The sequence below is a fragment of the Diadema antillarum genome, unplaced genomic scaffold, assembly GCF_040938485.1.
Source record: "Diadema antillarum isolate AM-2024a unplaced genomic scaffold, OU_Dant_1.0 scf00000001, whole genome shotgun sequence".
Taxonomy (NCBI): Eukaryota; Metazoa; Echinodermata; class Echinoidea; order Diadematoida; family Diadematidae; genus Diadema; species Diadema antillarum.
The window spans coordinates 278,586-303,304 of NW_027270890.1; the positions used below are offsets into that span (position 1 = coordinate 278,586).

The following is a 24,719-nucleotide window of genomic DNA, read 5'->3' on the forward strand; positions in this document are numbered from 1 at the left end:
CCAACAGAGATTTGGATTTCTTTTTTTCCTACTTCAGATGACTGAACAGAGCACATCTGGAATGGGCTTTACTTGCCAGTTGTGCTGTCATATCTGTGAGCTGTCCAAATGGTATTCCCATTTAAAATGTCAGTGACAGATTAAATTCTGTGCAAATTGGGAGTTCTTGCTGGGAGAGGGCTAATGCTCTGACAAGCTTTAAGAACATGAGTGACAGCTGTATCGATAGGTGTGTCTTCATCAGCCCGAGTTTTCAAAATAGCGCGCTATTTTGCAGTTGGGAAAATTTCCCGAAGTCAAATTAGCACGCTATTTGTGCGGTGAAGACGCAAATAGCGCGCTATTTGGTCAGGAAAATATCCCAAGAAATCTTGGGCTAGTTCGTGCATTAGCGCGCTGATTCGTGAACTAGCGCACTATTTTGGGTGCATCCCCATTAGCCCAAAATTTTCTCGATCCCTCCATGCTTCCGGTTAGCCAGCTGACTGTGGCGGGGAATTATTGGAAAGCGCATGTACAAGCTAGTGACTGTGTACATACACGCACGGTGTATTCAAGGATCACGTGTGCGTACTAGGCCTACTGTTGTTGACATCTTCTTAGAACTCCATACCGTGCTGCGTGCTGGCTGTTACATCCTTGTTTGTACTTCTTTTTCTGGTCCACTCTACCTGGAGATTCTTGCAGATTGTGTGTATTTATCTACAACGTGTTTAGACTCTGCAAATCATTAATTTCATAAGATATTTCACTGGACAGAAGAAAGAGTAGCGTTACTGATATCCCTTTGGAGAGAATATGTTGTACTGCTCACCTCCCTGGTTGTAGTATCTTACATACGGTGATATAGGAGATTTTGCGCGGGGAAATCCACTTTCGAACTGCGAGCTAAGCAGAGTAGGCCTAATGATGCAAAGTGCGCATGCGTCAAATTTCGGGCTAATTTCCCCAAGCGGGCTGTTCAAGCTGATGAAGAAGCACATTCGCTGTATCGGGCTGTTTTCCAAGACTGCAAAATATCCCACTAGTTTGAACTTCAGGCTGATGAAGACACGCCTAGTGCGCTACACTACAGACCAAACCCTCTACTTGCCCCAGGCAACCAAATCACAAGGTCAAGACAAATATTACTGTAAGACCAGAATGAATCTGTTCCTGCATCTTTTACTTTTTTTAAAAACTGCAGAAGCAAGAGTACCATGTGCATGAACTAAGACAATCACAACAAGTAACAGCTAAGAGAAGTCACAAATCGATTGTATCCTTTCAAATTTGCAATGTAAGATGTGCAGCGTATATGAGCAAAATGAAATTCTGTCCAAAAGAAAGTCAACTCAGAGGATGTAGACATGAATACAGAATCTGAACAGTCTAAGCTTGGAGAAAACTTCAAAATTTGAATTCCTCAAGCCGCTAGGTCTTAGACAGTACACAATAATCAAACAAGGTGAATTGAATTCACCGCCCATCAGGGGCACGCAAAAACCATGAATAGCACTACCCATCAGCCATGTGACAGCGAATATCGGTCAAATCCAGTTGAGATTCTTCGCTTGTGTGTGTATTTACATAAAGATCAGTGATAGAGCTGTACACAATTTGTTACGGGGATTCTATCAGTATTTTCTGCGGTGTCCCGCTACGGGCTGCATCCAAGTTTCGTTATGGCCTATTACGTGCTGTTGTGTTTTGTTGCATTCACTCTAATGTTTGTTATGGCATACAAGGTTTCTCATTAGCACCGGAACTGCCGTGGCAAATTTTTTGACAATTTAAAAATCTGACACAGCATCCATGGCAATCATGATACCCCATTTATACTGCGGGCAAGTTTCAGAGCCTCCTAGAAGAGGTTCAAAAGCCCACTCAAAAAAGTAGTCTCTTGTCTGTTTATACTGCTAAGGCTCAACTGGCTCCTTTCCAATCGTAACTGAGTTCTCTACAGATACACGGCATGGGCTTTTGACTTTCTTACATAACCGCAAACGTGATTGAGTTCGAAAGTGTGCAAGTTGTGCGGTGTTTATCAGTGGCAGTTTAATAGTGACAATGGCTGGGGTTTTTTATGTTAGCTGGCGACGACCTTCAGTGATAACTTCCGGGTCGGCAGAAATGCTGCTTCTCGAACCCTTGTAGCATTTATACGGTACTGCAGTCGAGGCTAGTCAAGGCTCTTCGAGGCTGGTACAGGAGCCTCTGAAACCACCCCCTGTTTTGCCAGTGGTTTATAAATTCATGATTGTGGAGTATAGTACTGAACAGAGAAGTGCTACATGTGTGCACATCACATTCATGTCGGGATCAGAGTTAATATTTTTGCGTGTTTTTAATTTTGCAAATAGCATCCGACTCGCAAAATTTGTGAAAATAAAACCCTCTCGAAATATTCGGCCTTTTAGAGTACTTCGCTGAAAGGCTGCTACAGGCTGCTACAGGAGGCTTTAGAACCCCTGGTATAATCAGGGAGGTGGAAGAAAGGCCTATTAAAGGCTCAGTTGTCAAACCATTCTGAAGAAAAGTACCGTATGGATGGATTTCACTGAAGTGTTTCCACAGTCCTCAACTAAACTTCTCATAGCTGTGGGTGTGGGGCCAATTTTCCTTCATCACTAAATTCAAATGATTTTAAATATATCATGCTCGCTGTAAGCTTCTGGGGCTTCGAACACTACTCTGCCTTATCTATCATTTCCATTACTTTTCTTCCATTAGGTTACATACAAATCTACTTCTGTGACCACGATGATGTGTTTGCCCCATATGACCAAAGTTAGAGAAGTCTACAAATAAAGACTAGGCACCTGCGCAGCTGTTTACCATCAGCCACCACAACCGATTTCACCTCAGGCATGTGGAAGTTTTCCATTATCCTGGCATGAAGCCCTGTTGCACACAATCTTGCCTCACCTCCCCTATCCCCACCCTACTGTCTCCCCCTCCCTGCTCTCTCTCCTCTCCCTTCCCCCTTCTGTCTTCTCTCTCCCTCTGTCTCTCCCTCTCTCCCCATCCCCAACCCCACCCCCACCTACCTTCGAATCCTTTGTAAACTTTTATGGCGTGCATGAATGAATCCAAATGACCGTGGTGTTCACTGCAGAAAATGACAGTAGTTACGTTCAGACGGCAGGCCCTAACCTCGAGGTTAGGAAACCTCGAGGTTTAGCTCTTGCCCCCTAACTACGACGTGTGTCCACACGACGAATCTTAACCTCGAGGTTACGAAACTTCGAGGTTAAGCTTCTGCCCCCCGTAACTACGAGTGGGTCCCACTCGATGTTAAAACCACAAAACCGGAAGTTTCAGCCCACATACTGCTAACAAGGCGTCTATTTATTCTTTAGTCCAACCCTGTCGGACTTGCTTATAGGTACTCTTTTTCTCTGTCATGGTATGCAGAGATAGCACTGCACTGATGACTTTATGCCTTTATGAAGATATTCGTCGAAAACATTTTTTAGCGTCGGAGAAGAATATAGAATACAGTAGCGAGTTCGACGTGTTCAGTTTCAGAGATCAAGCGCATGGGAAATAAAGATGATGTTGTGTCGTGCGTCATAGGTTTTTCACGTGTAATGTATTTGTGGTGTACGTTTGGGAGGTTGACCCGGAAGCAGAGGGAAATTGTGGGGGTTGGAGTTTACGGCGAGGTCACTCTTAACTTCGAGTTCGTTGTTTTTTGTGTCCACACGGTGCGTAACTACGAGTGGGGACCCCCCGCGGCTCGTGGTTAGAGCGCTAACCATAAGATTTCTCGTGGCTCGAAACATCGAGCAAACCTCGAGGTTTGCTAACTACGAGTGCGTCTTCACGGTCCCTAACTACAAGCTCTAACCTCGAAGTTTCCTAACTTCGAGGTTAAGGGCTCCCGTCTGAACGTAACTAGTATATGGGTATCTATCTTGCACACATTAGCCACTGGCAGTCAGCAGTAATTTGTCCAACATTACCATAAATGGAGCACAACAGTTTGTCAGTGACACCTGCCTGTCATGCCTCACAGCTTTAGTTGGGGGGAAGGGGGGGGGGGTGGGACCCCTCTAAGGCTGCATTCATCTAACTCAAGAAAATCATGTTTCAAAATGCTTTTTGAATGGTGTGACGAACATGGTCTGAAACACAATTCTCGGGGTGCCGCATTTATCTTTAAAAGCACATATAATTGCGAATCGAGTGTTGTTAAGGCAGAGCTGCTTTGCGCCATTCAACCTGGGAAGTAGAGGTCAACTCGCAGTAAGGCCATCATGGCCTCAAATGCATTTCAAACAACTCTTTGCATAACATTTCAAATCGACATTTTTAAATGCATCAGAAAACATGGTTGCGTTTATCTATCGCCTGAAAATGGCTCAAATGCGTTACGGACCGTGAGTCTGCCTAACAAATTTTTAGATAAACGCACCCAAAGCCAAAGGTCTGAATGGTAGACTAAGTATGTCAGAAGAAATCATGTCACTCCTACCATGAGTGTTTATCCCGCCTGGCTCCCAATGACCTTCATGTCCACATTACTGTGGCACACAGTTACTTAGCTGCTCTCCCTTCCCCTCTAGCTCCAGACAGAATCATAAGGGGGGGGGGGGGGGATGAGGAGTGATAGTTTTTAAATGCCCAGTCACATCATGTTTACTTTCATTCACCGAGTGTTTCAAAATTTAGACTGAACATTTCTCATGCTACTTTCACAGAGAATATAAAAATGTCATCTGATATGAAGAGAAGCTTTCTTGGCCATAAACATGCTGACCAGTCTAATTCTTTACACAAGAATTGAAAATTAACAGGACGATTCACATTGAAAGCTTAACACTACATTCTTCATGAATGTTCAACCTCATACAAACTTTCCTATAGTTCCTATTAACCCATTCCCTATTGAATTCTGAAATGCCCATAGACTTAATTAGCAGGCCACCAGGTTCCCCTATGAAATGGGTTAAGAGAAAGTCTGCAATTGATTACCTAATGGGATTAAGAGGTTACCTCATTAACCGTAATCCCTATTGTGTCACCATGGCCTTTCAGTGGCACATTGCTTTACACCTGTAAGTAGCAGGTTTACTAATCCACAATAACAAAGGTCAAGTTTAGATAGACTGCTGAATGCTGATGAAAAAACCTTGTCAAGTAGGTCCTACAGCTTAGTGGCTGGGCACTTAAAAGGTTGAAGTCAACCTAAGCTATTTAGATAAACTTGCACAGAAACTGCATGACAATCATGCGCCTTTTATGAGGAATGAAGACACAAACAGAGAGAGTTGTATCAAGGAATAGGCCTACATGCCAATATACAGTGGTACAATTATCTCAGATAACTGGAAAGAAAATTATCATGAGAACACAGGTCAGTTTCTCACCAAACTATACTGGTATTCTCAGATTAATATTTATTGCCCTGTTTGATATAAAAATGTTGTCATCTATAGCATGGATATCATATTTCTAATATCCATGCAGTTAACCCAGCTTGCAGTGGTACAGAAGGATACAAGATTTTAATTCTATGAGCATAAAGTGAAGTAACAATGACAAGAGAGTCTGCAGCAATAGTGTCTGGTCCACTTGGCACAGACCAAAATTGGCAGACTCTCATCTTACACAGCCCTTGGATGTGTCTGCTGATTCTCCTCAATTTCTGATGGTCCAGGTGATCACAAAATCAAAGCCGTGGTCACACTGGCAGAAAATCAAGAAATTTTACCAGCGTGACTGCAAACTTCCCGCAAATTTCCCACGAAACTTCCCCCCAAACTTCCCACTCCTACTAGGGACATTTCCCCCTATGCCACTTTCGCCAAACTTCTCGATCTTTGGACAGTATGACCAGACGACAAAAGATTGCGAAGACTTGGAGATCTTAAACTTCTTGATCTTTTGCCAGTCTGACCGCACCTATTGTAGATATCCAGCCGGATAATGTACAAGTATGATAATTTGTGTACCTCATTTAACAGTAAGTACCACACAGATATTATGACCATCTGAAAAACAAACATGTATCCAAACATTTGTTGTGAATACTCCACAGCGAAATCAATGCTTACATTCCTTTGGTATAAATATTACTGGATACAACCCGATTAATCATTTTGTTTTGTCTGTTTCCTTGCAAAAATTCACATTTGGTTTATTCATATCAAATTTTGTGAGTCATTCAATATTAACAAAATTATGCCAAGGTACAAATGTATTACCTTTGTTTTACCGACTTAAGGTTGTTGCAAGTAAATTGCCATGCAAAAGCAAAGATTGTAGTCAACTCTAACACATTCAGTCCGATAGCTAAAGTTCTTGATCAAGAATTGAAGACTTTATGAAATTGTCTTACAAGTCTCTGATAAAAATATACATGCACCCCTACACATCTATGTATGCCTGTGAAACATGTGTATAGAGAATAGCCTTCAAAGCAAAATAAATGCTATTCTACTTTTGAACTGCTTGACTACATAATGTAGCTACAGCTGAAGTTTGTGTCCAATATGATTAAAGAATTAACCGAAGAGGAAAGAACAAAAACTTATCTTCAAAAATGACAATCTGTACTCAGATGGTCATTTTGGGGGTTTGTTTTTTCTCTAACTGCCCTAAATGCATGTCTGACACAAACCTATCAGTCACTTGGCTTGAAAGTGCAATTCCACATCATGTTCAAATTGACTTTCAGTGAGAGCAAAATCAGATGAAAAGGGACCGTATCAATTTCATCAAATTCAGGACTGACATCAGAAAGCTATGGAAGATGAACATTTCACATGTTTTCATGTAAAAGTGGTATTTATTAGTGGCAACTGCAATGCAAGGTTGCTCAGGTGATGATAACATTAAACCTTACAAGTCTGTCACTACTCAAAATAAAAATCTTCACTGTTGCAAACATTATTAATCTGGCAAGAATGGGGTGGTTATAGTAATACTGTTTCTTTAAAAACAACAACAAAACTTGATTTTATGATTACTTTTTAATACAAACTATTAACTGGAGGAGTCAAACCAAAGTTTGTGTATGATATGATGAAAAATTAATAAAAGAGGAAAGAAATAAAAAAACCACACACACCTAATCTTTGAAAATAGCAGGTTGAACTCAGATGGTGGTTTTGAGGTTGTGGCGGCTTTTTTTTCCAATTTCCCTATGACATTAAATCACCTCACTTAATTCTGTCTGTTTAACTTTGCAGTCATTCGAGAAAGCGAACTTGAACACAGCATTAAACTGCACTTTAAAAACACAGATGGGATATGCTCTGATTAGAGGGGAAGCCGACAGGAAGGGAAGAATGCTATTGATAGGAAGTGAGCTTCCACTTTGCCAAGAGAGGAAAAAAATGGAGATGAGATTCGGAAGGATGCAGGGAGCCATTTCATTCATGAACACTGTGATGCCATACTCCCAAAATATTCAACAATGCTACCTTTATGTACATATCACAGTATAAAAGCTGGAGAAAGTTCTACCATTGCCTGCATGTGCATTAAGCATTTTACTGAGCAATGATGTATGCCAACTTGGCCATCAAGTATCCCACCATCTGATAAACTGCTATGAGATCTTCTACCACAGCTCATTAAATTGAAATTTTGTTCTTGATTTTCTTTTTAATAATGCTGGCAAAAAAAGAAAAAGAAAAGAAAAGCAAGACTTCAATTCAAATGTTGGCCTCTTTGTACAAATAGACAAAACAGTTAGTTTCAACATTATTTACTGATACCACTTGTTTGTAAAAGTGCATCAACTTTAAAATTACCCAAGCATCTTTTATACGTCCATTCTTCTCAAAACTTCTTCCACTTTGTTTCTGTGATATTCTGTCAGTAGGCCTACCTTTTGTCATAATGTTAATGTGGAGAAGCATTTTGAAACAAAATTTGAATACTTTCAAGTAAATGACATCTGAACCCATGACATTTGAGTCACTATTCAGTTACCAGCTACATTGTAGTTAACTTTATACATGTACTTGCAGCTCAGAGTACAGTCTTCTATATATTTTGCAGGCTACATTGTTAACTCTTAACGTGCCATAGTCGCCAAACGGCGACCTTAGTCCTGACGTGCCATGGTCGCCGATCGGCGACTAAAAACAGCGTGAAAAGCATTGATCATTTAAGTTCTTGTGGTACCGTAATGTGTTACACCAAGCAACTGCCAATGATATGTACTGGTAGCTGATTAGCATAGCCCTCGTTTCCACTAAAAATATGAGCATGCTTACATAGGAAAATTTTGAGTAAATACACCATTTTTCAGCTAGATGTATTTTTTTCACATCGGGAAAATCCGCAGCGGGCGCACCCTCTGCGAGATGTGTATGGATCAAATGTCTCATAGGTAAACCACGCGTGTGTATGCTACTGACTCTGCGTGTATTGTCTATGCGGTTCCACTCGCATTGTTCCGCTTGGACGCTGTCCTGCGGGAAGCTGCTTTGATTTTGTCCCTCAAAGAGGGTCAGCTTTCGTTCGTCGGTCAAGTCTTTCATCCTTTTGTTTTGGTGAACGTCACAAATCGTCCCCACGCTAGCATAGGAATTGCGCGTGGACAAAGGCCTGCCGATTTCAATAGAGTACGCCCACCCGCAGTCCGCGTAGACAAAAGGAGGATTAGCAGGTTCTTCCTTCTCAGGTGGACAAAAGACACTATTCCAGGGCCCGGGACAATTACTTTAGTTTCAAATACAGGATCTGGGACTAAAGGACTCAGATTTGGGAATGAATTACTGAGGCAGAAAGAGAAATTGCTAAGACAAAATAAACTGCTAGTATCTTTGGAATCATACAATTCTAGAAGGCAATTTTGTTATCATTTGAAAGAGGAAATGTTGCTCTAAAACTTTCTCACAGAGTCAAGGGAGCGTTCCATTGAAGAAAAAACAAGACTGACTCTTTTTTTCCATACTACACACAAATTTCTAATAATTTTTTTGATGTATCAAATATTTTTGCAATATTTCAGATTCAGATAGATATTGTGGCAAACTGACTGCATGACACGAAAGAGCAAACATTTCTTGATATATGTTGTGTAGAACTCAATTCAAAACAGTCAATAGTTTCAGAAATATGGCGGTTTTAAATTTCATTGTCAGTCCAGTTTCGAAACGTTCTGGCGTTAGGTAAAAACCTCTGGCACGTTAGGGGTTTTGGGCCTGGCACATTAAGAGTTAATGCGGTAGGTCGCCTACAAGTCTACATGACCATGCATTCACAATACTACTACTGCATCTCTATACTATCAGGACAATGTAATGTCAAAACATAAGATGGAGTCATACATTGTACAATCTAGTTTAAGAATGGCAGTCTTGTCATCTTTGTGCAGTGGAGTGGGTGATAACACCAAAACAACTTATTCTTCCTTCCTTGTCAACAAGAGTTAGATAAGTCTACAAATAGAATATATAGTTACGTTCAGACGGGAGCCCTTAACCTCGAAGTTAGGAAACTTCGAGGTTAGAGCTTGTAGTTAGGGACCGTGAAGACGCACTCGTAGTTAGCAAACCTCGAGGTTTGCTCGATGTTTCGAGCCACGAGAAATCTTATGGTTAGCGCTCTAACCACGAGCCGCGGGGGGTCCCCACTCGTAGTTAAGCACCGTGTGGACACAAAAAACAACGAACTCGAAGTTAAGAGTGACCTCGCCGTAAACTCCAGCCCCCACAATTTCCCTCTGCTTCCGGGTCAACCTCCCAAACGTACACCACAAATACACTACACGTGAAAACCCTATGACGCACGACACAACAACATCATCTTTTCTTCCCATGCGCTTGATCTCTGAAACTGAACACGTCGAACTCGCTACTGTATTCTATATTCTTCTCCGACGTTTAAAAAAAAATGTTTTCGACGAATATCTTCATGAAGGCATAAAGTCATCAGTGCAGTGCTATCTCTGCAGTGTAAGCGAGTCCGACAGGGTTGGACTAAAGAATAAATAGACGCCTTGTTAGCAGTGTGGGCTGAAACTTCCGGTTTTGTGGTTTTAACATCGAGTGGGACCCACTCGTAGTTACGGGGGGCAGAAGCTTAACCTCGAGGTTTCGTAACCTCGAGGTTAAGATTCGTCGTGTGGACACACGTCGTAGTTAGGGGGCAAGAGCTAAACCTCAAGGTTTCCTAACCTCGAGGTTTGGGCCTGCCGTCTGAACGTAACTTATGTAAAATGCCTTCTGGATCTAACTGTGGTATCTTGAAGATCAAACACTAGAAACCCATCTTGACAAATACAACAGGAGTTGATTAGGATCCTCACTGAGAGATCTATCTAGACTCAGCCACCAGACTCTTGCAACTTATTAACTGCCTCAATGCCTTCATCCATAGAGCAGGATAGATCAGGCTAGCACCTACCTTTACTCTAGCACCTACCCTGGTCAACAATAGATGTTTTAGAGACTGGCTTACCACAGAAACCTATTCAACACAAAAATCCTTTCCATCAGAACCCAGTCAAAGCCAATTCAACCATGACAAATAAATTGTTTCCTCTTTCCATTCTCTTCTTCCCAGTCTCCATTCAGAAACAAGCATGGTTCCCCCACCCCCAAACTCCAGTTCAGTTATCACAAAAACATCCTTTTTCTAAGTGGCATTAGGTAAACATGTTCTGAACCAGAGGTCATTAGGGCTAGTCTCTCCATTCTCAGACCTGGTCTCTTGGAATACCAGGAGATGAACAGCAAGGAATATAACAGAATCGACATGCACATTGCAGTATTTCTAACAAGCAGGATTGGCAGAATATAGACATTTTATTAATGGATGGAAAGAAATAGAAACTTATTATTCTCAAAACTAAATGCAATAGTTTGCTGCACCACAAGTTGTGTCATGTAATGTGCGTTTAACAAGCAAAAAGTTTTCTTAAAAGAATGTTGATTTGGTAGTGGCTCAACTTAAGAATGATTGAACTTCACTATCTGAACAGTGTGATGATGCTCTGGCATAACTACGTTTCATATAATACTGTCACTAGGAATCTATGGTATGAACAATTATGGCAATGCTAATGGACAATTCCCTGCATTGGATTATTCTTACAATAGGTCTACTGTTTATAATATAGGATATGATATTGAGTAAGGTAAATCCAGTTTAACTGCAGAGTTTAACCTTCTGAAGCATTTCAGCCCATCTGTTGTTTTTTTCAACCCTTACATTTTCCATATTTCATATTTACACAATATCATAGACTGGTAAATGAGTGATAACATGTAGAGTATGATCATGCAGCTCAGATTTTCAGATGGGAAACATTGTTGAACACTGCCTTTTTAGGAACACATGTAGTTTAAAAAAAAAAAAAAAACTACCTTCCGCTTTCATTCATGGGCAGTGGAAGACTGAAGTGTCATTGGGAAGTGCGGTGAACACATGAGGAAGCACCAAATCACTGGAACGGCTCTCAAAACAAGCTCTCTTTTTAGAACAATTGTGCTTTGTGCCATATATAATGGCTTGAGCCTGGTCTAAGATGTTTGATTGAAGACATGAACTCATCAAAAAGTTTGAAGAGAACACTTAAAGGGAGATACCGTGGAAGATCAAAACCTCAGGACAAAATGTCTTCCACTCAATTGACATTCATGCAGTGGTTGCTCCTTCTCATGAATAGAAACGAGGCAGGGCTGCCACACTCACATGCAATCTGCACAAGACTCATAGAATTCATTAAAAAAAAAAAAAATGTCTTAATACTGGGTCACTCTGATACATGAATTTTCACTCTGAACCCCCCATCCCCCACCCCCCCCCCCCAAAAAAAAAAAATAGAAAGTTTACAAAAAGTCTCCAAGATCCCTGATATTCCAAGGATTTGATATGCCAAAGCCCAAAGTTTTGAAACCTACCATTGAAGGGGGGAAAGCTCCTCCCACAACACTGACCCCCCCCCCTTGCTTCACTCGCTGACTTGTATTCAAGATTGGCAGTCCTGACGAGGACAATGAAAATCAAAGTGTTACTTCAATCTTCATGCACATACATTATTAAGTGACACATCCCTACAAAAGAACACATGAAAGATTTCCATATCATCCTAAGGTAATTTGTAAGTTGCTTAGTTGGGTGTTTGTTTTTTTTCTTTTTCACACACATGATTTCAAATGGCAGTAAGATATGAAAGGATTACATGTGCCTGCCTGCACCACACACATACAAAAAAAGTTAAGCGTGTACCACAAAATTAATGAACCTTGTTCATTTCCATCAAAAGAGCAAGCAAAAAACCACACTTACTAAAATCTTAAACCCCTTCCCCCACCCCCCACACTAAAACATCAAAATGGCAACAAACACAAATGCATAGTTTGCGGCTCATTATGTGGGATCCATCACTATCAACCTGCCCCAATCTAGTCAGGGCTAGCCTCAGTGTGTTATACAGCATTACACCTGTGGGCAGACCTTGTAACATGCAATGACACACAGGGGCAAAGTGAGAAAGTGATCATGGGTTCGGAATCCCGGAAAATTTGTGGCTGAGGAGGCGAATACCCCACCAATTCTTACACCCACAAGGCAAGGGTATGGCAACATTAATAGATGTTACAATGTACCAATATGGTGAGGATCAAAAAAGGCTGAATTTCATGAATCAATGGATAGTTGTCACCTTTCTATTCCACTGTAAAGAGATGTTTGTTGGTGAGTATCATCAAAGAGATGGTATTCTCTTGTAAATTTAAGCGAGTCAGCAGAAAGACTTAGGACTGTTCCCTCATTTTATTAATTCACATAGATTATTGACATGGTGACTACACAATGTATACATGTACAACTTTTATCAAGGGCTCTCTATACACAAGCTCTTTTTTCATGTACATTTGCACTGACAATTAAACTGCAGTCGAATTACACATATACATCTAAGCCAAGGAAATCAAACACTGCAACAGCTTGCTCAAGCACTTTTGCATACATACAAATTATGTGATGGTACGTTATGTGTATGCACAGTAAAAGATTGATACATGTTGTATTACAAAAGAAGCACATATTTGAGCGTGTTTCTACTGAGCGACGGAAATTCGAGGTGATGCCAGCCGATGTGTGGTGATACCGGCCGATGCCGGCCGATACCGGCCGATGCGTGGTGACACCTCGAATTTTTCCTCAGTAGAAACAGATCGGGTAGTGGCCGATGCCGGCTGATGCGAGGTGCTCCGTCGTCCATCTATTGAGGTGGTCGATGCGTGGTGACGCGAAGGACGATTCTCAGTAGAAACACACCGGGTAGCGAAATTCGTGGTGTATCGGACGTCTAGAATTTCTCCCCGCGCTTTTCAATCAGTTCATCGCACACACTCCTTCGACACATGTGTACAAAATACGTGTGTACACACAGCAACCGTGTTCGCATCATGCTTTGTTTGTACCAACTCGCTTGTGTATACGTTACGTTACATGTGAATTGTGGCATTCATCGTCTATTGTTCGCGTGATTAACAGCCTAACTTATTGCATTACTAAGCCCTCATCACTTACTTGATTTTACACCGCCTTATTTCATTTTATATTGTCTCGAATCGCGAGAGTACCACATTAGTATGTCGCAGCCTTGAGAAAATCTCAACTGGACCCTCGATCTCCAAAGAGTTCTCATCAGTCAGTGGCAGGATATCAGTATGTTAGTTCGGGGTATATTGAATATAATAATTGGATGGGAAGACGAAGAGAAATGGCTAATCAAAAAATAGCCGACGCAGTTGTAGCAAAGCAGGCAGGGTTCGGATCGTATTAACAGGCAGTGCGCGCGTGACCGAAATCTGTGACTTAAAAATACCTGACTTCCGGAATCGCCGCATTTGCACGTCACCTTTGCATCACCTCGTATTTTATCGCTCAGTAGAAACAGCTCGAGTGGTCGTAAAATACGAGGTGCTGCGTTGGACAAAATTCGTGGCGATGCCAGGGATGTGAGGTGCTCTCAGTAGAAACACGCTCTTTGATAGAAATCAATGTCACTGCACACATTCACCACAAACTCTTAGTTCTGGGTTTAGTCAAATATTTCGATGCTTTGGATGAACATTCAAAACACTTTGAAAGTATATTCTTTATCGGAGAAAGTTTAGATGGATCTTGAATTCAATGAATCTTTAACCACAAAATCAGAAATAAAAAATGCATCAAAATTCTGTAAATAGCAAATAGAAACACTGAAATTAATCGTCTGGAATGTATTGCTAATCAAAGGAGCACATACGAATTTTGCCATGAAGAGGCTTTTGAAAATTCTGTGCAATGGAAATAAAAGCAATCTTTTTAACAGTTAATAGTAAAAGGTACTCTTGCATGTTGAGTGGCAAAATATCATATCTGCATACTTACAGTTTTCTGAGTGAAAGTCTGGCACTGACTGTTCCGGCTCGGATTCGGCGCCGTAGCCATATTCTGTGAGAGAAAGAACAGGATAAGAATTACATTTTTATGGAACCGAAACAATGTCAACATTTCAGACATACATCAAAGTCATCACAAAAATATGCTACCAGTATATTTCTATTTCAGTTCAAAACAAATGATTATGTATCATCATTACATATTCATAAAAAGTTTAAACTAAGTATTTATGCTCTTTGGGAGATTTTATGGGGGCTACATGCAATTAGGCAGCAATTATCTCATAGTTGGGGATTTGTATTCTTTATTTTGCTGGTGAACAAAACTTCCTTATAAAGCTGGGCTATATTTCATCAAACCCAATATAACTAATGCCATAATGAATCATGATATAACTGACATGATGATGGAATTTGCTCCTATTTCTTTTTTTTTTTATGAAGGGTTCTATACCTCCAGTCCTCCAAGTGCAAAGACTCTGGCCCATATGCATATGTACCAATACAGAACAGAGCAGAAGCATGTTTTGTCTTTGGTGAGACATATATTTTATGTACAACTGTATAGTGTAAGAAGAGACACAGTTCTTGTTACTGGATGGACTTCATTTTGGTTAGAGACAAAGGCCAGGCACTGTATAGGGCTTTTTACACTTGTAAAATTTTGCTTAGCCTCGGACCAATGGTGGGGCTAAGGCCCCCCCCACAGCCCTACCGTTGGTACGGGAATATCCTTAGCCCACTTTCTGTTTACACTCGTTTTTGCCAAAGTGGGCTAGCCCCACCGATAGTACGGTACTATCTGGCCCTGCAAAATAGCAGGGGTTAGCACCGCAATTGCGGTGCCAAGCAAGTGAGTGTAAACAGAACGAAAAAATAATCCTGGGCTAAGCGACGGAGACGAAGTCCGACCCTCACTGACCAATCAGAAACGAGGTAATCAAGTGCTGCCGGTGCGTGCGTGTACGTGTACAGTACACAGCGTAATTATGAATATTCATGTGGTTTGGAAAGTCCGGGGCTAAGAAATACGAGTGTAAAAAGGTCAGTTTTCTCCTTAGCCCCGGACAAGAGATAGTACGAGACTAATTGGCGAGTGTAAAAAGCTGAAAAAATTGGTACAGGACTAACGATAGTCCTGGGTCAGAGAAAGTCCGGGGTTAAGAAACACAAGTGTAAAAAGCCCTTATGGGTCTCAAAAGCAACATTTCAAGACAAAAGAGCATATTCCCATTGGAAACATGCACCAAATTTGTAGACCACTGAATTCTTTAGCAAGAAGTGACTTCAGACTTATACTGAAAAAAAAGTGGGTTTTTTTTGTCATATGACTGCCAGTTCAGAATATCATGTGACATTTTGATCAATGGTCACATGACTGTGGACAGACATGTTATTTATCCTCAGTTGTTGTTTTGAGCATGAAATGTCCGTTGAATTTTTGCATTCACAGAAAAAAAAAATACATAGGCTTAGTTGCCAACTCTACCGCTTTTGGCGGTAGACTACCAGTTTTGACAGATTTCAAGCTAGCACTCAGATTCTACCGCATCCTCAAATGAAAATACTAGCAAATATGAAAACATTTTGAGTGATCTTATCTATAATCAAAGGAAAATATCACAAGGACATTCCAGGTGTTATTCCACAAAAACATCTTCTCTGAATGGACAATGTGTTCTCATGTCCCCACAGGATGCTATACAAGTGATTAATATGTACATATTACTATCAAGTATTATTTCCCTCTATCTCATCTCCCTGCATGTACTGACAACCAAACTCAGCCTTACTTTCTTACTTCTTTCATAGCAATTTCTGTACATATTTTCTTTTAAACCCAATGAAGACAATTTGATTGTGTTATTTACAGGTGTTTTCCATCAGACATCTGCCAGAGACTACTTGTGGCTAGTATTTAACAGGTTCAAGTTTCTTGCTTTGGTATAGTTTATTGACAGATTTCACTGATTAGTCAGGGATTTATAATTCTTCTGTAATCTTGGCAAATAGATCAGTTAAGATTCGCTCATCAATACAAATTATGACTGCCACTCGGTCATGTCTTCATGTCTAACTTTGGGGGAAAAAAGTTTATGTAAACTTGGTATCATTGTAATACTGTCCAGGTGTGCAGAACATGCATTGTACAATTGTATCTATGATGTTCCTTCTCTGACATAACAGTTCGGTGACATTTTGAAGCACTGGATTTCTGATTCACATTATTTGATATGTTCTAGAATCACATAAAGGAAGTAAGGTACCTGACATTAAAATAAATCAAGCACATCAATAGGCAGAGGAGCCAGCTAACAGCATTGCTATGTATACATGTCCACCTCTATGGAGCTCAGTCCTTTGCTGTCAGACACATTTAATCCACAACGTGTCCACATACAGGAAACTAATCTGACCACAGCACTGACCACATCCACTGCCTGTCTACAATCATGTCCTCCAACCTGACTCAAGGCCAGAAAGACATCTCCAGTCATAGTACAGCAGGTTTTTCTGCCCTGGATTTATCCCTTGAGCCAACATGATTTGGCAGAATTTTTTTTCCTGGACTTTTCCCCCCCCCCCCCCCCAAAAAAAAAAAAGGTCGAACAAACAGCATTGATCAACGCATGATGGGGTATTTTGTACTGTGGTATACTGGTATACCATCTAGAATTTGCTATTTTGTCAATTCAATATCATTATTATTATTATTATTATTATTATTATTATTATTATTATTATTATTATTACTTCTACTACTATTACTATCATCATCATTATTATTGTTATCATTATTTTTTTTCTTTTTTTCTTTTTAAGCACTGAACCCTGGGTTACCAAAAAGAAAATGGATGAAAGTAAATTTTGCAGCTATTCACCAGAATATTTGATATGTTAGTAATTTCAGAAGAATATTAAATGAAAGCTAATCCTTGAAATACAATGTAACTCCTGTAATTCACTTCATCATTATTATTTTTCTGATTACAGTATTGAACAGTATAATGATATCAATCAGGCAGTACATACACGTGCAGCTTACTCAGACACTGCTTAGCAGGAGCAACACAAGTACCACTGCACTATGCATTATTGGCCCATGTACAAAAATGAGTAGGCCTAATCATTGGTTGAGTATCTGAATTAAGATTAAAAAAATGATAATTTTTTTGAAGTAAATATCAAGATATCATTATCATCATCACAGGGCCTAATTATGTTAAATGCTTCTGCCAAAGGAATAGTAAATTTCTGACATTTGGACAGTTCATTTCTAGTCTGTAAACAGAATCAAGAATGAACAGATATTACCATACAGCCTTTAAAATGAAAATGAAAATTTGGCTTGTCTTTCCTCAATAAACAATTTTACAACCAACTTTACTGGAGCTATATTGTTGGCACACAGCCCAACAGTTTATCATTGGGATAAAAGTAACTTAACAACTTCTCATTTTAGAAGGTAGGCCCTACAGTGTACCTGTAGCCTCTAGTTTCAAGAGTGCTATTGCTACATACTAGGTGAGGAGTTTTACTATAAGAACATCTTGGCTGTGACAACAGGTTTGCTTTTCATCTTCATGCTGGCTTACATAACCTGCAGACTCTCCTCTTCATCAATACCAGAGTGGATTCATACAAAATAGTGGCTGAAATGTTTTTTTTTAAGCTTGCCATTGGATGGCAAATATTTTATATGCTTTGTTTTCAATAATAGTATTATGGGATATTTCCACATGAATACAAATATTTTAGGAGTCAGAAACATACAACGTATGCAAAAACCTTTGAAAAGTTAAAGAAAAAAAACAACAACCCAACCAGAGGACAAAGATAGCAGATGTTTTACATGTTTTGTTTTCAATGATAATCTGAAGGGAAATTTCCACATAAATGCAAATATTTTAGGAGTCAGAAACATACACAAAAGCCATAGAAAACTTATAGAAAAAGCAACAACTCAATCAGAGAACAAAAAGATAAAAAACCCCAAAGAATTATCAAAGCTATAAGAGCTTGATGTCAACAACACATCTGCTAATGGACATCTTTTGGAAATGTACATGCCCATCAGAAGAGCATGCTTCTGGTATTCTGCACACAAAGAAGACCCAAATATAGTCTTCTTCATCACAGGTTTTGAAACTCTCACTCAGAAAATGTCGAATAACAAGATGTCCTTGAAATATCATGAGCAAAAAGAGCTGGATGAAAAAAAAAGAATAACAAGACAGATACATAAAGAGAGAGAGAATTGAACTGTGGTATTTCATGAACATAACAATTATGTATCGTGGTGAGACTTGTACATGTAGCTCTCAGAGCCATAAACTTCATATTTCAGATATATACCATGAGGCCCAGTACAGATGAAAGGGGGGAAGATTCATGCTGAAAGCACAGGGCATTACCCCCCCCCCCCCCCCCATTATATTCTTGGAGAAGAGTGCCTGACTGATATGGGATTCTTCAAGTACAGTTACACACTTACAAGGTGTGACAGGCATTGGAATTCCATGTGAACATTTAAAGGCATAATTTATCATTTGCAGATGAAACAAAAACCCAGCATTAGTACTTTAGAATAGTTCTAAAATGTGAGTTAGGGATAGAAACAACCACTGTAAAAAACTGAATCCATACAATCTTAAGTATTGCTAAATACACAAAATGTGAACAATAGTTATAATTCAAATGTTTCCAGACTTAACCGTCTACAGTTATGGTTTATTAAGAATAACACTGATATCTCCTCATATTTTTACCTTTATTGCAAAAATTTTATATGGTAGGATGTTTTGTAATACAACAGACCTACACATATGAATTAAATGTGATATCTTAATTTTCTTTTAAATCACTGCTCCCAAAGGTAAACTGGACCTTTATGACAAGTTTGTATTCTTGTGTCTTACTATGACTTATAAGTTATGAGAAACCAACAAAATGGATTTTTTCTGTTTTGCATTTTAAGATCCCATGGAAGAACAGACATCCTATAATACCTGAGGCATGATGTGAAGGGGGGAAAAAATATGAGCATGACGTATGGTTTACAGCTAATTAATCATCATTGGTTGGAAAAGGGAAAAGTCTTATAAATAAAAAAGGATCTGATCTGATGAAAAATATGTTTGTTCTCAGAAAGGCTTTACAATTTCATTTATTTATTTTCATAACTAAGTAAATATACTTTTTTTCTTCACAGAATCTATTCCAAAGAATTGCCTATGGAGAATCACAACATGATATGATGTCATTAGAAAAACTTCACACAGTTCCTTCTGCTTTGATATTATATAGGCCTACTTCAAGCTCGCTCTCTCCCTCTCTCTGCTTCTGTCAGTCATACAACCCACACCCCTCCCTTCTCAAGAAGTCTGCAAAGGTGCTGAAAGTTGAGGGGATCCCTAAGCCGTTACTTCCTACTGTCATTCATATGCAAATCAGCTCCAGAGGGTTTGGGGTAAACAACTTTTGAAAGGGCATAAAAATAACCTGGCTGTCATGGTACTTGTAAATGGGCTTTGGGACTCTGCATTCTTATGCTACCCCTACCCCCCCCCCCCCCCCCCCCCCATTCTCAGCCATTCTGTTTTTCAGTCACTCTTGCCTACATGTACTCCCCTATCCCCCCATCTTTTTCATTCTTTTTTCTGTCTTGCTGACTCTTGCTCTATGTACTCTCTTTTTCCCCTTTCCCTCTTCTGCATTTTTTTTCCCCGTCCAACTGTGATGATCAAAATAATGGTAGTTTTTCTATGCAACTGCCGTCGTGTGACTCTCTGATTACCTACTGGTTCCCTGACCAAATATCACCATTTTCTTTCTGAATGAGACTATGTTACAATTGTTGAAAGGTTCTTTTATTGGGCTTTGACAATAGTATATTTCCTCTTCCACTCAGCGGAGGAGAAAATAAAGAAAGGGCGATGGGGGTGGAGGATGGGGGAGAAGGAGAGAGCAAGCACTGTCTGGATTGGCAAGAATGGATAGGACTGGCATGACAAAAACAGTTTTGATAGGAAAAGACAGCTGCACTTCGTTTCACACCATATCTTGTGATTGTCCTTGTAATGCAACATATCAGGCAGGTTAGTCTATTATCTGCATGATGCAATCATGGCCTTGGATATTTGTAATCACCCCCCCCCCCCCTTCCACGCCCACAAAAAAGTGGTCTGATGACATTTATTGCATTTTTATTTCTGCATTCCACAAGATCATGTGGACTAACAAGAGCAAAACACTTGACACAGAACAGGGTGGGGTTGCCATCTCATTAATTTTTAATGGATGGCAGAAATAAAAGTGCAGGTGTAAACACATTTCATTTTGAATGCAAGTCTTGGGCTGACTTCAAACATCTCGAGGAAATGTATCAAACTTTGTGACATTTGAAAATTCTATGAAAGGGATGAGTCGCTGAATTTCTTGCAATAATTTCTGATAACCTATATTCATCGCAATGATCCCAAGTGATATAATTATTAAACACTTATAGCAGCATACACAAACGTGCTCACAAAGAAAACTAGAATTCCGCACGTTGAAAGGAAAGTATTTTGGGCGACATTCATTACTGAAATTGCAAGCAAATCGTATTATTTTCATTTAGCATTTATTTTATTCTTTGCATGGTGATTCCTCACTTCTCTTTCTTTCTTCTTCTTCTCTGGTTTTCTCTTCCCTCTTCTTAACTTCTAAATGCAGTAATATTCATTAATATATATACTTGTTAAACATGCAGATATTTGAGAGCATGTTTCCCCAGGCAAAAGAGCAAGAAGCAATTGATGGGGAGGGGGGTGGGGGGATGCACTGGGGTATTGGACAAGGAGCTTCAACCATTTTCCCCCAGCCCATCTAGTAGCAAACTACACTTTACTCTTACCTACTTTCATTCTGGACGGCATCAGTTTTCATGACAAGCCATCAAATGTGTGTCTATGACATGCATGGTTAATTTTCTCATTAAAAAGAAAATCTAATAAATTATAACAAACATGAGAGAGTGATGAAACAGCCTGCCTTCATTAAAGTTTGATCAGTAACCTTAATAATACTTCCCATGAGCAACAATATCCTTCCATTCAAAGACACACTGCATGTGCAGTATGTGCACTATATAAAGCAGACAAGCGTATGCAAGTCTGAATGCAAAGTACGATGATATGCAAGTATGCAGGTATACAAGCTTGTTTCTATGCCACACAGAATTGTTTCTTTAAGCAAAATGGAATGTATCATGATAGTGTAAAACTTTGGCCTCAATATGGAAGACTTACCATCAGCCAGCCACTCCTCTTGCAGTAGATCCAAGTCATGAAATAATTCTGAAATTGAAAGATATAAAACAAATGTTTTTAATTTACTGTTACACTCAGTTAACCATGAATATTCAGTATGTTGGTACTTTGTATTTAGACTTAGTATGCATGCTTTCCACTCATTTTTCCATATCATATGTGAACTACACTGTACCTGCAATTCACTGGTGAGGATGTGGTTGTGATGCCATAGAGCATGCAATATTTTCCACAACTGGACTTAAATGATTTGAAATGAAAATAAAAAGAAATAAGAGGACTTGAATTATACGTCTCTATGATAGCATACCACAATCACACGTAGACAGGAATTGGGTTGGTTGCTGATGGATGGCAGTTAAAATTCATGTTGCTTTATGTACTTTGATACATTGCATACTATTAACAATATGTAATATGAATTGCTTGTGAAGGACAACAACCACTTACATGTAACACATTGCTAACTATTGTAACTGGTATGATGGACACCAATCAATTCTGGATAATTCTAACGAATATGTTGAAACAGCACAGAAAACAAATATTGACTAGTGTATGTTATTTTTCATAGAAACATTTAAATCAAGGCATTGCAGACCTAGCCCAACACATATTGCAATACAGGTGAGCATTTGATACTCAAATCAAACTTTTGTTGCAATAAGAATTTTGAAATACTGAATATTGAATATTGAATACTCAAAACCAACATGAACAAATAAAGTGACGCCATTTTGAAGTCCCCCTCCCCCGAGCTAATTTCATGTGCAGATTACAGGTATTGCAATTTCATATTATAATCACCATTACATCAGATGAAATGCTTGGTTGTCCAATCGCTACCACAGAAACTGCAAGTATTTTATGCTTTCAAGTACAACATATAGTTTGACGGCCAGGATACAATCCATTGCAGAGCCACAATGTACAAAGAAAATGCAATGTGCTGGACAATGCATGTACATTCTCAGTCATGCATACAGTCATAAGTTGTTCATAATTAACTTTCCTTCATCTGTTTTTTTTAAATTAAGTTACAAAATAAAATAAAAAATCTGAAGATAAATTTTACATAACTAAAATAGAGAAGAGAGTGTACAATATATAGTAGAGCTTGTGGAATAATCAGGCACCTCGATCGTTCTCTGTCATGCCATGTCAAACTTATTGCCTGAGAAATCAGCACACCCAGACTTGTGCAACATAATCTAAATTATTCAAGTTGTTTTTCCCACGCAGTATTTGGAAAAGGGAGGCTTGATCAGAATTCTTAGAAACAACATTTCTCAATCACTCAATGCTCATGTCATTTAGAGGTTATGTGACAGGGATGTGTTCAATGAGAAACTTTCATCACTAGGCCCATTTACACTTGCTTGGAAAAATCGTGATTTTTCTAAAATCGCGACATTTGGGTGTAAGATGCTAAGCAACTACACCCAAATGCCCTCGAAACATCGCCAGAAAAATCGCCAGCCGGAGTGCGATTTTTTGAAACATCGCGAAGTTTGAGGCGAAGTTAGCGAGTGTAAACCCAAGCTGCAGAAATATCGCGATTTTTCATCACGTGACTCTCAGTATCGGATTGCACCGGGAGTTTACGCGCGCTCCCGATCCCTCTTTGGAACGTGTAGAGAGCACGTCGGTCACTGGCCAGAGTACTAGTACACGGTATAGACAGCTGTGTACATCCACAGGTCTGAACGGCCGATCCTCGGTCGGCTCGTGGTCTCTCACCTCACCCTCCCTGATGAAACTAGTACACTGTACGTGAAAACTACTACTGGTAGCAAACCTGAAGTTCTCCAACCACGTATCATCACACCATGTTCTCCCAGAAGTGCGTTGATTCAGATTGTGGGAGTGCCGTACTGCTCTCGATATATATACGTTGTTTGTGGAATACAGGACTCAGGAGTACGTAACAAGTGTAAGTTCTTGCTGTCGCCTGTTAAGATACCAGTCCTAACTTCAAAGTCTTCACTTCCCACTTTCGTCATATCGGCGAAATTTCATGATCCTCCTGAATGCTGCTGTAGATGAAGTTTTACACACCTACTACGTATGTAATATAGCAAGCTATATAGTTTTACCGTAAGTAAACAGTCTCGAGAAGCACAAATTTATGTGTGCATTGTACTGATAAAAAGCCCTGGCTCAACGTTGTGATCAAAATATACTGCACTGCAGTGAAAACGAACAGAATAGCGCGCGCTTCCACTCAGCTACCGTGTTGAAAACAGGTAAATTACGCATGCGCACTACCGACCAAAAAATCGCGATGTTTCATGAAGCTCAAACTTCGCCTGCTTTTGCGCAAGTGTAAACGGTGGAACCAAAATATCGCGATTTTTAAAATCGCGATGTTAGTAAGTGTAAATGCGGCTACTGACATTATACCATCTGAACCAAGGGAATTAATAAATGAGCCCATTCAAGACTACTGTGTGGTATCATTATCAAATTCCATTGCTGAACTTGAAACATGTCATGTGTAGCTCTTCCTTTGGTTGGGAAAGGGGTAAGGGGGAAATCTACACTCATGTTTTGAAGTAGACGAAAATGAAACAACCAGAGCAACGATAATTCAACGTCAATCAGCCAAAAATATGATAGAAACATAATCTCACAATTCATAGTTGCCATTACATAGATCGTAGTGATAGTAGAAATTGTCAATACAATATATTTCTTGTGAATGATAAATTACTTCCAACTTCCATAACAGTTGGCCCTAAATGTCCATTTCAGAATTTATTGCCATAGTTTTATGTATTGTACTATGAATTTAAAATTCATTCAGTTTTGTTTCATCTTTATCTAAAAATTACTTATCATGATTACAATTTTGTTTATGATTTGTTTTATTCTAAAAACTCCTGATGTTTGGGCAAGTTATGGATTGTTTCTTGCAAAAGATGTCTATTTTCAAGCCTATTCTGGAACTTTACAATTACTGTCTACACACGAACATGGGATCAAAGGTGCACAGTATTTGTCCATAGTGTTTGTGAATGGCTCATAAATTCTTCATGATATTCTCATATTACACACCATGAAA

The 24,719-nt window shown here is 39.5% G+C and overlaps 1 protein-coding gene across 5 annotated transcripts in view; it reads right to left on the bottom strand.

The window, feature by feature from the left end:
• The window catches only part of LOC139716028 (ETS translocation variant 1-like), a 91,025-nt gene that overhangs the window by 39,880 nt on the left and 26,426 nt on the right, over positions 1-24,719 (bottom strand). For all 5 annotated transcript variants that reach the window (XM_071627688.1, XM_071627883.1, XM_071627825.1 and 2 more), the window contains exons 4-5: positions 21,635-21,682; positions 14,332-14,394 (exon numbers count right to left, since the gene is read on the bottom strand). In XM_071627688.1, coding sequence (XP_071483789.1) covers positions 14,332-14,394; positions 21,635-21,682 — 111 coding nt within the window. The remainder of the gene's footprint in view (positions 1-14,331; positions 14,395-21,634; positions 21,683-24,719) is intronic.